The sequence below is a fragment of the Arvicanthis niloticus genome, chromosome 12 (genome assembly GCF_011762505.2).
Source record: "Arvicanthis niloticus isolate mArvNil1 chromosome 12, mArvNil1.pat.X, whole genome shotgun sequence".
In the NCBI taxonomy this organism is placed as follows: Eukaryota; Metazoa; Chordata; class Mammalia; order Rodentia; family Muridae; genus Arvicanthis; species Arvicanthis niloticus.
This window is the reverse complement of record NC_047669.1, coordinates 18,932,291-18,944,677: the sequence shown is the minus strand read 5'-3', so window position 1 is coordinate 18,944,677 and position 12,387 is coordinate 18,932,291. Positions and strand designations below refer to the sequence as shown.

Below are 12,387 nucleotides of genomic sequence, written 5' to 3'. Positions count from 1 at the left end.
GAGTTTGAGGAGATCTTGGTTTACAGAGTGAGTTCCAGGACAGCCAGGGATACAGAGGAACGCTGTCTTAAAAACCTAAAAAATAAATTAATAAAAGAACTGAGGAGGATGCTGGTGGCCCCAGGCTGAATCCAAAGGAGCAAGCCTCTCCCAAAACCAACCAACTGAAGATAATGACACAACAGGGAAATTAGAGGTAGTGCGGTGGCTTGGTTATGCTTGGCCCATGGGAAGTGGTACTGTTAGGAGGTGTTCACTGTGTAGGCAGGTTTTGAGGTCTCCTACTCCTCTGGCTCCACCCAGTGCAGGGGGTGGGGGCACTTCCTTCTGGCTGCCTGAGGATGGAGATGTAGAGCTCTCAGCTCTTCTCCAGCACCACATTTGCCTGCACAATGCCATGCTTCCCAACATGATGATAATGAACTGATCCTCTGAAACTATAAGCCAGCCCCAATTAGATGTTTGCCTTTATAAAAGTTGCCTTGGTTATGTTGTCTCATCGCAGCCAATAAAACCCAAACTATGACAGGTAGGCTGCCTGTTTTAACTAGATAATTTATACAGAAAGCTATTACATCTGGAATATTAAGGAATACTAAGCTAAGAACAAACAGTAAGAGTAACAAACACAAGCTAGAACACATGTCTTAATGCTTCTCCAATGTTCTAAGATCTTTTACACATGGCCATTGGCCTTGTATAGCTATTAAATAGATGAAATAGACTAATTTAAAGTGACGTGCTATAAGCATGAAAAACATACCTTATCTTGAGAATTTAACACACTCAAACAGAAACAGATGCCATTAAAATGTTAATGTTCTATCATCTATTGATTTAAAACATATGATTAAAGTTAATTTCCCATTTCCCTTGAATTGTTTCGGGTAGTACTTCTAGAGAACTGTGTAGTTTCTACTAGGTTTCTACTGAGCCGTGGAGCTGTAGATAGACTTGTCAAGATGCTCCTGAAGTATGGTTGAACTCACTTTTTCCAGTTTACAGCCCCACTCTGCCTCCACAACACCCTATACTATAAAAACAAATTCTAAGAAATTTTTAATTAACTGTTGTTCTCACCTGCCAGAAAATGAAATGTTCCCGGATAATATTCTTCACAGCTTCATTGCTCCACACATCACGGTTGAGGCACTGGCATGCAAAGTCTTGTACATTCTGAATGTTTATCATCAGCCACTTATTCTGCATCTGGCCACACTCTTTGGCCTATAAAAGTAAAATTTCCATATAGACACTCAGCATTCTTTTAAAAATGACACTGAGGACTCATCACTTCTTTGTGCAGAGGACAGTGGCTAATACATACACTTGCAGTTGGTCCAAGTGCAGAGAAAAGTATCAGTGGATGCTCAGCCACACATGGGACATCTCTATTCCTGTTCTTCCTAGCCCTAGGCTCGGGGACCATCAGCAAAGAGAGGGGCAAAATTTTAAGAGCCAGAAATTGGAGAGGACCAGACTGCAACAGTTATCTTCTGGACCATGACAGGACTCAACATCCTAGCATGGGGTATGAAGGAAAAGACACGAACTACTGAGAAGCTACTGACAGATGATGACTTCTGGGGCAGGGAGAATCAATTTTCTTTAAGAATATCATCCCTGGTAGAGTGACCATGCTCCAGTGGATGTCCCCTGGACCATCAGGTTAAGAGGAGCACAAATTAGACTTGATGGTTTTAGACAAGGCAGAGACAGGGGCTATAAAAGTTGAGAGGAATGCCCAGGTTGGGGGTATGAATCTGGGAGTTAGGGAAATATGATTAGGGGATAAATATGATTAAAATACATTTTAACAGGGTGTAGGTGGTACACATCTTAAACCCCAGCACTAGATAGGCAGAGACAGGCAAAACTCTGAGTTCAAGGCCAGCCAGAAATACATACATACTGAGTTCACAGGACAGCCAGGACTATAGAGAGACCCTGTGTCACATCTTGCTCTCTCCTCCAAAAGAAATTATCAATGATTAGTAAGTATAGTTTTAAAAATATCTAGAGACTGGGCTGTAATCTAGAAGTTAAAAAATAGTTGATGCTCTTGTAGAGAAATGGAGTTTGGTTCCTAGCACCTATGTCCACTGGCTCACAGCTCCAGGGAATCTGATGTCCTCTGCTGGCCCCCAGGGGCAACTTCTATAGCATGCATACGCACACATAAATAACAAATATTTTTAAACGATATCTAGATTTTTTTTTTTTTTTTTTTTTTTGGTTTTTTGAGACAGGGTTTCTCTGTATAGCCCTGGCTGTCCTGGAACTCACTCTGTAGACCAGGCTGGCCTCGAACTCAGAAATCCGCCTCCCAAGTGCTGGGATTAAAGGTGTGTGCCACCACCGCCCAGTGATATCTATTATACAGATTTTTAGTATTATACAGCATTATTTTGCATATACTTAATTCTTGTGATGGCTGTCAACTTGACTGATTAGGAGAAATACAGAACTAACTGGTGAAATGTTCCGGTGTCTCTGGTGTACTTCAGAAAGCACAGGCCTGTGGCATGTAACTGGGAAAAAAGGCCCACTCTGAAGTTGGCTGACACCAGCCACTAGATGGATGGGAATCGGAGAAAAGAAGTGTGTACAAGTCTGTAAGCCCCTTTCTTTCTCCATGTACATATGTGGTCATTGGATCACTAGACTCTAGCTTCCTAGGAGTTTCTAGGCCTTCAGCACCAGACTGGAATGGCTGAGACATAGCTTCTTGGATTGAGCTGCTACTGTGTATTCTCAAGTATACAGATAGCTATTGTTGAACTACCAACTTTTACCACTAAGCTTACCTAGTAAGTCACTGCCCCACCCCACCTAACATGCACAATAGTCTTAATGATTCTGCCCATTTAGAAACTCCAATTAGTACATAAAGCAGAGAAGAGAATCTTGGCTTCTAGCTAACTGCTAGTGTCCCACCTATGAAACTGTGCTGCCCACATTTCACAGCAGTCTCAGCCCTCAACAAACCTCTAGAAATGTCAAGTATCTTGAAGATATGATAGTTTTAATTTTTATCAAGATTTTTGTTTTTAAAGATTTATGTTTGAGTGTATATATGTGCATGCCTGCTGGCTTTGGAGACCAGAAGGCACATCATAACCCCTTGGGCTGCAGTTATAAGCCACCACATGGGGTGCTGGGAACTGAACCTGGGTCTTCTGCAAGAGCAACAAATACTCATAACTGCTAAGCCATCTCTCTGGCCCCTGTTGTTTTCTTGGTAACAGACATTCTCACTGTGGTGAGACAATAAAGTAAACCTGCCCCCATTGGGGTTATCTTTTTGTGTACTATATGAAGACTGCTTTTGGATTATACAAATGCTAATTTCTGGCTACATCATATTTTGTAAACACTCCTCTCAGCCTCTGATTGGTTTAATAAAAAGCTGATGGCCTATAGCAAAGAAAGAGAATAGGCGGGACTTCTAGCTGAGACAGGAACTCTGGGAGTCAGACACAGAGGAAGAAGCACACAGGGACTGAAAGAGAGGTAACTACTGAGCCATGTGGCAGAACACATTAATATTAATTACTTGGGATTAATATATGTGGGTTAATTTAAGTTATAAGAGCTAGTTGGAAACAAGTCTAAACAAAAACCTTAAGCATTATTAATTAATAAAGTCTCCCTGTCTTTATTTAGAGGTGAAGGACATAGAAAGTCCCTAACAGTTAACAAGTCCCAGGAAGTTTTCTTTTGCCTCTAGGAAAGATAAAGCTAGGAAAAACAGGGGGAGAATATATTTTTCAATTAGATACAGACGTATCTCCAATATCCCCAGTATAGTTCTGAAACAACAAATAATAAATATACAGAAAACTTAATGCGCTGCCACACTGAAACCAAACTTGTATAATGTCAGGCATGACAGCAAAACTAGCACAAATTCTTTTTCCTGCTTCATAATTTTATACATAGACCAAGAACTTTCACCTCTTTACTTAAAAGAAACACTTTGTAGTTTGCCTCTGACATACCAAACTACCAATATCACTAGTTAAGCTTTGGGACACAATTAAAGAAAATAAATTACTTAAAAACAAGCATTAAGATATTACAAATTGAGCCAGGCAGTGGTGGCACATGGGCACGTAGCTTTAATCTTAGCACTTGGGAGGCAGAGGCAGGTGGATTTCTGAGTTCGAGGCCAGCCTGGTCTACAGAGTGAGTTCCAGGACAGCCAGGACTACACAGAGAAACCCTGTCTCAAAAAACCAAATCTCATACACTATTCTTAACAATATACACTTATTGCCAGTAGAAACAGAAGTCATCGTAACCCTTAAGTATATTATGCAGAAACAGTTAAGATACCGATTCTTTATATAAATGATTTTTTCTCTTAGAAAATAAAAGACACATAACATACAGAGGACACAGAGACAGGCCAATCTCTGATTTTTTGACCAGCCTCATCTACACAGTAAGTCCAGGCCTCATGATAAGACACTGTTTCAAAAACAAAACAAACAAATAAAACAGATTAACAAGTAAATAAGACATTGAAATGGTAAAAATGATTCGTAGTTTAGTACAGAATCTCCAACAACTTACTGTTTCAAAGCTGCCCTTGTGCATCAAGTCAATTGGGGGCCGGAATAGATCTGCAAGGGTGGTTAGTTTCTTATCTATTGCTCCTCCATTTCTTAATTCCTGTTCCTGCCTAACTGCAACACAGAAAGATGAAAAAGTTTTAATTAGCCATAAAATGAAAATGTTTAATTACATAATAAACAAAAGACCTTGTATTGACTGAAGAATACTGAACAGCATGCTTGGCCTCAAATACAAAAAGCTAATGATGACTGAAAAAAAAAAAAATAGAAAGATGAGTTAAAAGCAAAACAAAATAACAACAACAAAAAACCCTTAAGATTTAAAGGTTGTTCTCTAGACCAAAGGATAAAAATAGAAAATTAAATTAGTTACAAATAGTCATGTTGGGCCAGGCCTAATGGTGCAGACTTAAAATCAAAGCTACCTAGGAGGGTAACACAAGAAAAATCAAAGGTTCAAGACCAACCTCCACCAACTTACTGAGAGACTATCTCACAGTAAGAAGAAAAGCTAGGGGCTAGAGACATGGCTCAGCAGTTAAGAGCACTAACTGCTCTTCCAGAGGTCCTGAGTTCAAATCCCAGCAACCACATGATGGCTCACAACCATCTGTAATGGGATCCAATGCTCTCTTCTGATGTGTCTAAAGACAGCTACAGTGTACTCATATAAATAAAAATAAGTAAATCTAAAAAAAAAAAAAAAAAAAAAAAAAAGAAAGAAAGAAAGAAAGAAAAGCTAGCTGGGGATCTAGCTTACTAGTACCTATCTAGTATACACAGGACCCTCCCTGTGTTTAGTCCTGTGAGATGAAGGGTCACTTGAGTGGTAGAGTGCTTGCCTAGATTTGGTTCCTAACAGCAGACACACACACAATAACCTTATCAACTCAAATGTTTTCACATATTCATAAGCAACAGAAGAACGATTTTGGAACCATTTCTCTAGTTCTCAGAGTGATCCCAACTAGTCCACTGTGTCTAGCTGCTCCTAGTTTTAAAGACTCTCAGTAGAGGTTATGGACACTGCTGGCACCATCTACTAGAAGAGCACAGATTCCTTTGATAACTTAAGCTGTTCCTTTCAGCCATTCCTACAGTTACAGGACCTATCTATCTATCTTTGCCCTGAGCAGTTCACTGTAAGTTAAGAAACCAGACATAGTCCAAACAGTTCTCATATATAAAATAACTGTCCTGGGTCACTAGATGATGGCTCAGTAAGTCTGGGCACTTGCTACCAAAACTCATGGCCCCAATTTGATCCCCATGGCCTATATGGTAGGAGAAGACCAACTCCAATAAGCTGTCCTCCAGTTAGAGGGCATGTGCACATCATGGCCTGTACACCATCCTGAACAAAGAAACAAACATACATTAACTTTTCTTTAGAATTCTTTAACAAGTATGAGCCAAGATACTTTTGACCTATTCCATAGAAAGGTATGAGCTGTTTTATGTCAACTTGACAAACTAGTCATCAAAGAGGAGTACCCTCAACCGAGAAAATGTGGACCTGTAGCTCTCAACCTTCCTACTGCTGCGACCCTTTAATACAGATCCTCATATTGCAGTGACCCCAAACCATAAAAACTGTTTTCACTGCTATTTCATAAATATAATTTTGCTACTGTTATGAACCATAATGCAAACATCTGATATGCAGGATGTCTGATATGAGACTCCATGAAAGGAGGTTGTAACGCATAGGCTGAACCACAGCTGTAGGTTATTTTCTTAATTAGTGGTTGATGGGGGAAGGCCCAGCCCATTGTGGGTAGAGCCATCCTGTGCTGATGGTCCTAAGTTCTATGAAGAAGGCAGTGCACCAGCATCCCTTCTATCCCACTATGGTCTGTCTCTGCATCAGCTCCTGTCTCCAGGTTCTTGCCCTGTTTGAGTTCCTTTACTGACTTCCTTCAATCGTGGACTATGACATGGAAGTATAATACAAATAAACCCTTTCCTCCCCAACTTGCTGTTGGTCATAATGTTTTATCATAGCAGTAATACTCATACCTAGGGCAGTGTGTGTAAATGCATGGATGTCAGGATACACATGTGGAGTCAAGTACAATTTGCAAGAGTCAGTTCTCTCTTTCACCATGTAAGTCCCTGCCCAAGCTCAGGCTTGGTAGCCTTTACCCCAAATCTTGATGTCTCTAATTTCACTTTTTAAACATGATGAACCACAAACTATTTAGGAATAATACTAACCATCTTTTTTTTTTTTTTTTTTTTTTTCTTTTTAACACAAAGGAAGGGGAAGAAGGAGCTGAGACTGGTTCACAAATACCTACTAGTTTCAGTTTGAAAATCTCGGAAACCATCAAATATTGAACGTGCTGGCCTTCGCCTTTTAGGAGCTGTAGGAGAAAAACAGAGCTGATTAAAAATTAAAACACTAATTTTGAAAATTCTAAAGATATTTCTCATATAAGCATCTCTATTTATTGTTTTATTTTATATGTATGAGTATTTTCCCTACATGGAAGTTTGTGAACTATATGATCAGAAGAGGATGTCAGATGCCCTGAAACTGGAGTTACAGACAGTTATGAGTCACCACAGGGGTCCTTTCAAAGAGTAGTCAGCACTCTTCACTACGGAGCCATCTCTCTAGTCCTCAATGTATTTTAAAACCTCTATGTTCTCTTTTTTTAAAAAAACTATTTATTTATTTATTTATTTATTTATTTATTATATGTCACTGTCTTCAGACACCCCATAAGAGGGCATCAGATCTCATTACAGATGGTTGTGAGCCACCATGTGGTTGCTGGGATTTGAACTCATGACCTCTGGAAGAGCAGTCAGTGCTCTTAACCACTGAGCCATCTCACCAGCCCAAACCTCTATATTCTTAATAGTGCCTTTCTCCTCAAAACAAACAAACAAACAAACAACAAATTTCCAGGATAGCCAGCACTACACAGAGAAACCCTGCTTCAAAAAACAAAACAAAACAAAACAAAACAAAAAAAGCAAAGCTCAGTGGGTAAAGTACATGCTCTGTTCTCAAACAAAACAAAAAGTCAAGTTATGAACACATAATAACTCAATCTTGTACTAATAAGAAAATTAGAATTAGGTTAAGAGAGACCAGACCAAAATTAAAAAAAAAAAAATTAATTCAGTTTAGTTCTAGGGGCTAATCATACTTTTTAACATAAGATTTTAAATGCCTTAATTAAAATGTTACCTTTAGAAAAATGTTCTCAAACTTAAAAAAAAAAAAAAAGAAGAAGAAGTAGTAACAAATTACTCGTGTACAACATAGATTATGGGATTTTGCTGCTGTTGTTTTGCTTTCTGAGACAGGGTTCCTTCTCTCTACATAGCTCTGGCTACTCTGAAACTTATTATGTAGACTAGGCTGGTCACAGGCCAGTCTGAGTGATGGAATGTAAAGGCTTGCACCACCATGGCCAACTGAGAATGGAGACTTTAAATCAGTTTAAGTAAGTCAGGCCAGCTTGTAACCAAAACAATGCCTCACATTAATAATGATTAGAAGACAAAAGTCTCTTACCCCATGTAAAATCATTTTTTTCTACAAACTATGCATTTCATTACTTAGGATAATTACTTCTCTCTTAGAATTACTAAGTTAAAAGCAAAACAATTAAAAATACAAAATCAGGCACTAGAGAGATAGATAGCTCATCAGTTAAAAGCAACTGCTACCTATTCAGGTCCTAGAACCCACAGGGTTCAGCTTACAACTATAGAAAATCCAACATAAAACACAAATTAAAATTTTAAAACTTAAAACCAAAAATTCAGAAACTTAGAGCTAGCATGAAACCCTGGATTTGATCCCCAACACCTCGTAGACATGTAGTGGTGGCACAGACCTGTAATCACAACAGAAATGTAAAGTCATCTTTGACTATATAAGTTCAAAGCAAACCTGGGCTGGCTACATAGGCCTATTGAACAACAAACAAACAAATTTCATCATGTTCATAGACGCATACACAACACACCAATGTTTATGCTAAATCATAATTAACAGGCCAGGCATAGTGCTATGTGGGGAGCTGACAGAAGGCAGATATCATCCTTGCAGCCATCTTGAGCCATATACCCTGATAAGAGACTTAATTACAATTGCCTACAACAGCTGAGCACACTCTGATAACATCTTGTTTTAGATACCAAGGATCTTCCCTTGGGTGTGTAAGACTTAGAGATCAGATTTAGAGCCAAGACTTAAAGGTGTGACTTAGAGGCGTGGCTTAGAAGTGAGACATATAAAAGGTGAGAGAGGCAGACAGAAGAGTTTAGTACAACTTGGAACTAGGAATTAGGTTAGAGAGTACAATTTGGAGTTAGTTATTAGGCATTAGGTATTAGGCACTCAGCACTTGGAAGAAGAAACTTGGAACTTGGAGGCACTAGGGATTAGGAACTCAAGACTTGGGACTTGGACTAAGAAGAGAGATTGAAGAATAAACGGGACTGAATTACACTCTGTCTGGTCTCCATTCTCCGTCCTCACTCTCTCTCTCCCTGAACCCCCGACCCGCAGACCTGAGCAGCTTGGGGCAGTGCAGGCTCTAACAACTTAGCCCCTAAGGCTTTTGGCAAGTGCAGGTCCCAACATTGATAGAGCAGTCAGAGACATTTATTTTTAAAAAGAAAGAAAGAATTGGAGAATGTGATTCTTTCATTCTTTGAACTATTTTTAATTAAGATTTCCTATTTAAAAAATGTATGTTTATAGCAAGAATATTTAGGCTCAGCCCTTTGTTGTTCCTTTGTATTTTTAAAAGACAGGTAAAAAATCTAGTACCTCAGCCTTCTAAGTGCTAGAATTACAGCCGTGTACTTCCATACCTAGCCCCCAAATAATGCCTTTGAAAACTAGTTATATAGGGTTATTTTATTTTATTGTGTGTGCTTGCCACAGTCCTTGTGTGTGGGTCAGAGGACAACTATCAGCAGCTGATCCTATCCTTCAATCATGGGCTCCAAGGGTCAAATTCAGGTCAGTAACTTTTATGTTGAGCCACTCACAGACTCTAACAGATTTTAACTCTACCAACTGTTAAAGCAAGTTTGTTACATTGCTAAATCTAGGATGGAAGAGATGGTTGAACAGTTAAGAATGCACTGGTTTTTGCATGCACATATACACCCTCACACACTACTACCTAAAATGCCAGCTCCAGGATAAAACACACACACACACACACACACACACTAAAAAATAAATGTTAGCTGGGCAGTGGTGGCACAAACCTTTAATCCCAGCACTTGGGAGGCAGAGACAGGCAAATTTCCAAGTTCGAGGCCAGCCTGGTCTACGGAGTGAGTTCCAGGACAGCCAGGGCCACACAGAGAAACTGTCTTGAATTAATTAAAACTGTAATGTTAGTTCCAGATTAACATACCCACACCCATGCACACTTACACACCTTACTTGTAATGCCAGTGCCAGGATATTTCCTTGTACTCCTGCACTCACATCTATATAAACATACACACCCACACACAACATATACATACATACATACATACATACATACATATATATACACACACATACATATATATATACACATATACATATATACATATATAATAATTTAAAATTTTTTCCCTATGTTAACTTTTCTATAAAACTTAAAATGGGTCCCCTATTTTCGTGTTTCAAACCATTTTCCTGTACTAGTGTTCTCAATATAATATACATTTCACCATTTGTTTGCCCTACCACAGTAAGATTCAATGCTCTATATTTTAAGCAATACCTAAAATGTTTGCCTTATACAGGTAAGGAGGTACTTACTAAACTATCACTGTTCTTTAAAGTTGCTTAAATGCACCATACTTCAGCATACCCTGAATATGCCAAGACGACTAACAAGTGTTTTTGCATGCAATAAGGACTATTTTTTTTCTCTGTCCAAAATAGGAACAGAACTTGGAGAAATTAAAACAAGAGAAGATAAAGTGTATGAAACAATAAAGAGTTATCAGTCAAGGGTATATTCAGAAAAATATGTAACATAAAATTAAGAGTTCGTTTTAATATAATAAAACTGGCTTCCATAAGAGGCAGCAATTCCAAAGGGAGTGGGGAAGGCGGGGAGCTAGGTACAGTAGCGCATGTCTTCAACCCTAGAGTTTAGTGTAGAGCAGGCAGCCTCTGAGTCCCAGGCTAGCTAGGACTACACAGTGATACTCTTCCTTAAAAGAAAAAAAAAAAAAAAAAGACAGCAATTCATTTGGTAAGTTTCTTACTTTTTGGCCTTCTGCAACATATTGTCAATTGTTAATATACAATATTATTCTCCATTAAGGAATGCAGCTTCCCAAGAGGGAATGAATACAGAAATGTAAGATGAAAACTGATTCTATAAATGAAGAAACAATCTCTGAGCAAGCCCTCATATTTTCAGTTAACTTTATTAAAATCCTAGATAACCACAAAGTCAGATAAGGGTAAACAAGCAAAGAGAACTTACCACCAAACAAAGGCTCTGGCTCCACCAGTATTTCTTGCTTTTGAGGAATTGGAGCACGAACTTCTTCTCTATTAACAGAAAGTGAGAAGATATCAAAATGAAACTGTTTATGACACCTACTGTCCTTCTTAATGGAATGTGTTCAAACTATGAAGTGAAACACACAGCTTTTAGGAACTACAGTAATCAAGATAAAAGTTGTAAATGATTTCTACAGAGATTAATGGAATAAAATATCTAGCACAGAAAGCTAAAATGGTTTACGAAGAAAGAATAAACAGAAAAGTAAAAAAATAATCTCTTTTCTATCTCAGGTCCCTTACACCTTTAATTTTTTAAAATATTTTTTTAAAGTTATGGTATATAGGAGCTATATAAGCAAAATTGAAACCTCAGATTCCCCTGAAATTTGGAATTATAGGTTGTTGTGAACTGCCCAACATAGCTGCTAGAAACAGAACTTAAGCCCTTTCAAAGAGCAGTATGTGCTTATAACCACTGAACCATCTGCCCAGTCTCAAACTAACCTGACTCTCCCACCCTCCCCTCTCTCCCTCTCTGTTCCTCTCCCCACCCCCATACCAAGACAAAGTCCCACTATGTAGCCCTGTCTGACCTAGACTCACAGAGATCCACCTGCCTCTGCCTTCATGTGCTGTGATTAAAATTTGTTCCACACTACATCCAAGCTGCAGTAGTTGTTTTGGCCTTTTTTAAAATGCAATTTTTGTTGCTTCTTCCCTGGCCCCTAACTAAGAGCTAAACCCCAGGCCCTTCATTTGTGTGGCGATATATCTACCACTGAGGTAAATCCCCAACCCTCCCTAAATTTTATTTTTAGTTTAATTATGTGTGTGGGAGTATATGTATATGAGTGCAGGGCCCTCAGAAGCCGTAAGTGACAGACCTTAGACTCCACCTCTAGAGCTGGAGTTACAGGCTCTTAACTGTGGAGGCATCTCTCCAATGCCTAGCCTTCCTGAATTCTCAAAGGAATAAGACCAGCATGGTCACACTTTTAATCCTAGCACTCAGAAAGTAGACAGGCTCTGCGTTTAAGGTCAGACTGGTCTACAGAACAAGTTCTAGGACAACCAGGGCTATTCAGAGAAACCCTGTCACCAAAAAAACAAAACAAAACACAAAACAAACAATATGGAAAATATAGGCTTACTAGAATCAATATGTAGCTATTGCCATATCACACATTAAAATACAAAAGAAGCTTCAAGAAATAGCTAATAAATTTTATTCTATGAAGGAAGAAGCTATCATAGGTGTAATCTTGAAAGTATTTACTCAACAGTTCCTAGTATACAGAAAAGAAAATT

General features: G+C 38.7%; 1 protein-coding gene across 1 annotated transcript in view; it reads right to left on the bottom strand.

Moving 5' to 3' along the window:
- Ubxn7 (UBX domain protein 7) overlaps window positions 1-12,387 on the bottom strand; it is a 58,809-nt gene that overhangs the window by 18,794 nt on the left and 27,628 nt on the right. Inside the window, exons 3-6 of the mRNA XM_034515848.2 lie at window positions 11,057-11,124; window positions 6,881-6,946; window positions 4,579-4,691; window positions 1,081-1,227 (exon numbers count right to left, since the gene is read on the bottom strand). Coding sequence (XP_034371739.1) covers window positions 1,081-1,227; window positions 4,579-4,691; window positions 6,881-6,946; window positions 11,057-11,124 — 394 coding nt within the window. The remainder of the gene's footprint in view (window positions 1-1,080; window positions 1,228-4,578; window positions 4,692-6,880; window positions 6,947-11,056; window positions 11,125-12,387) is intronic.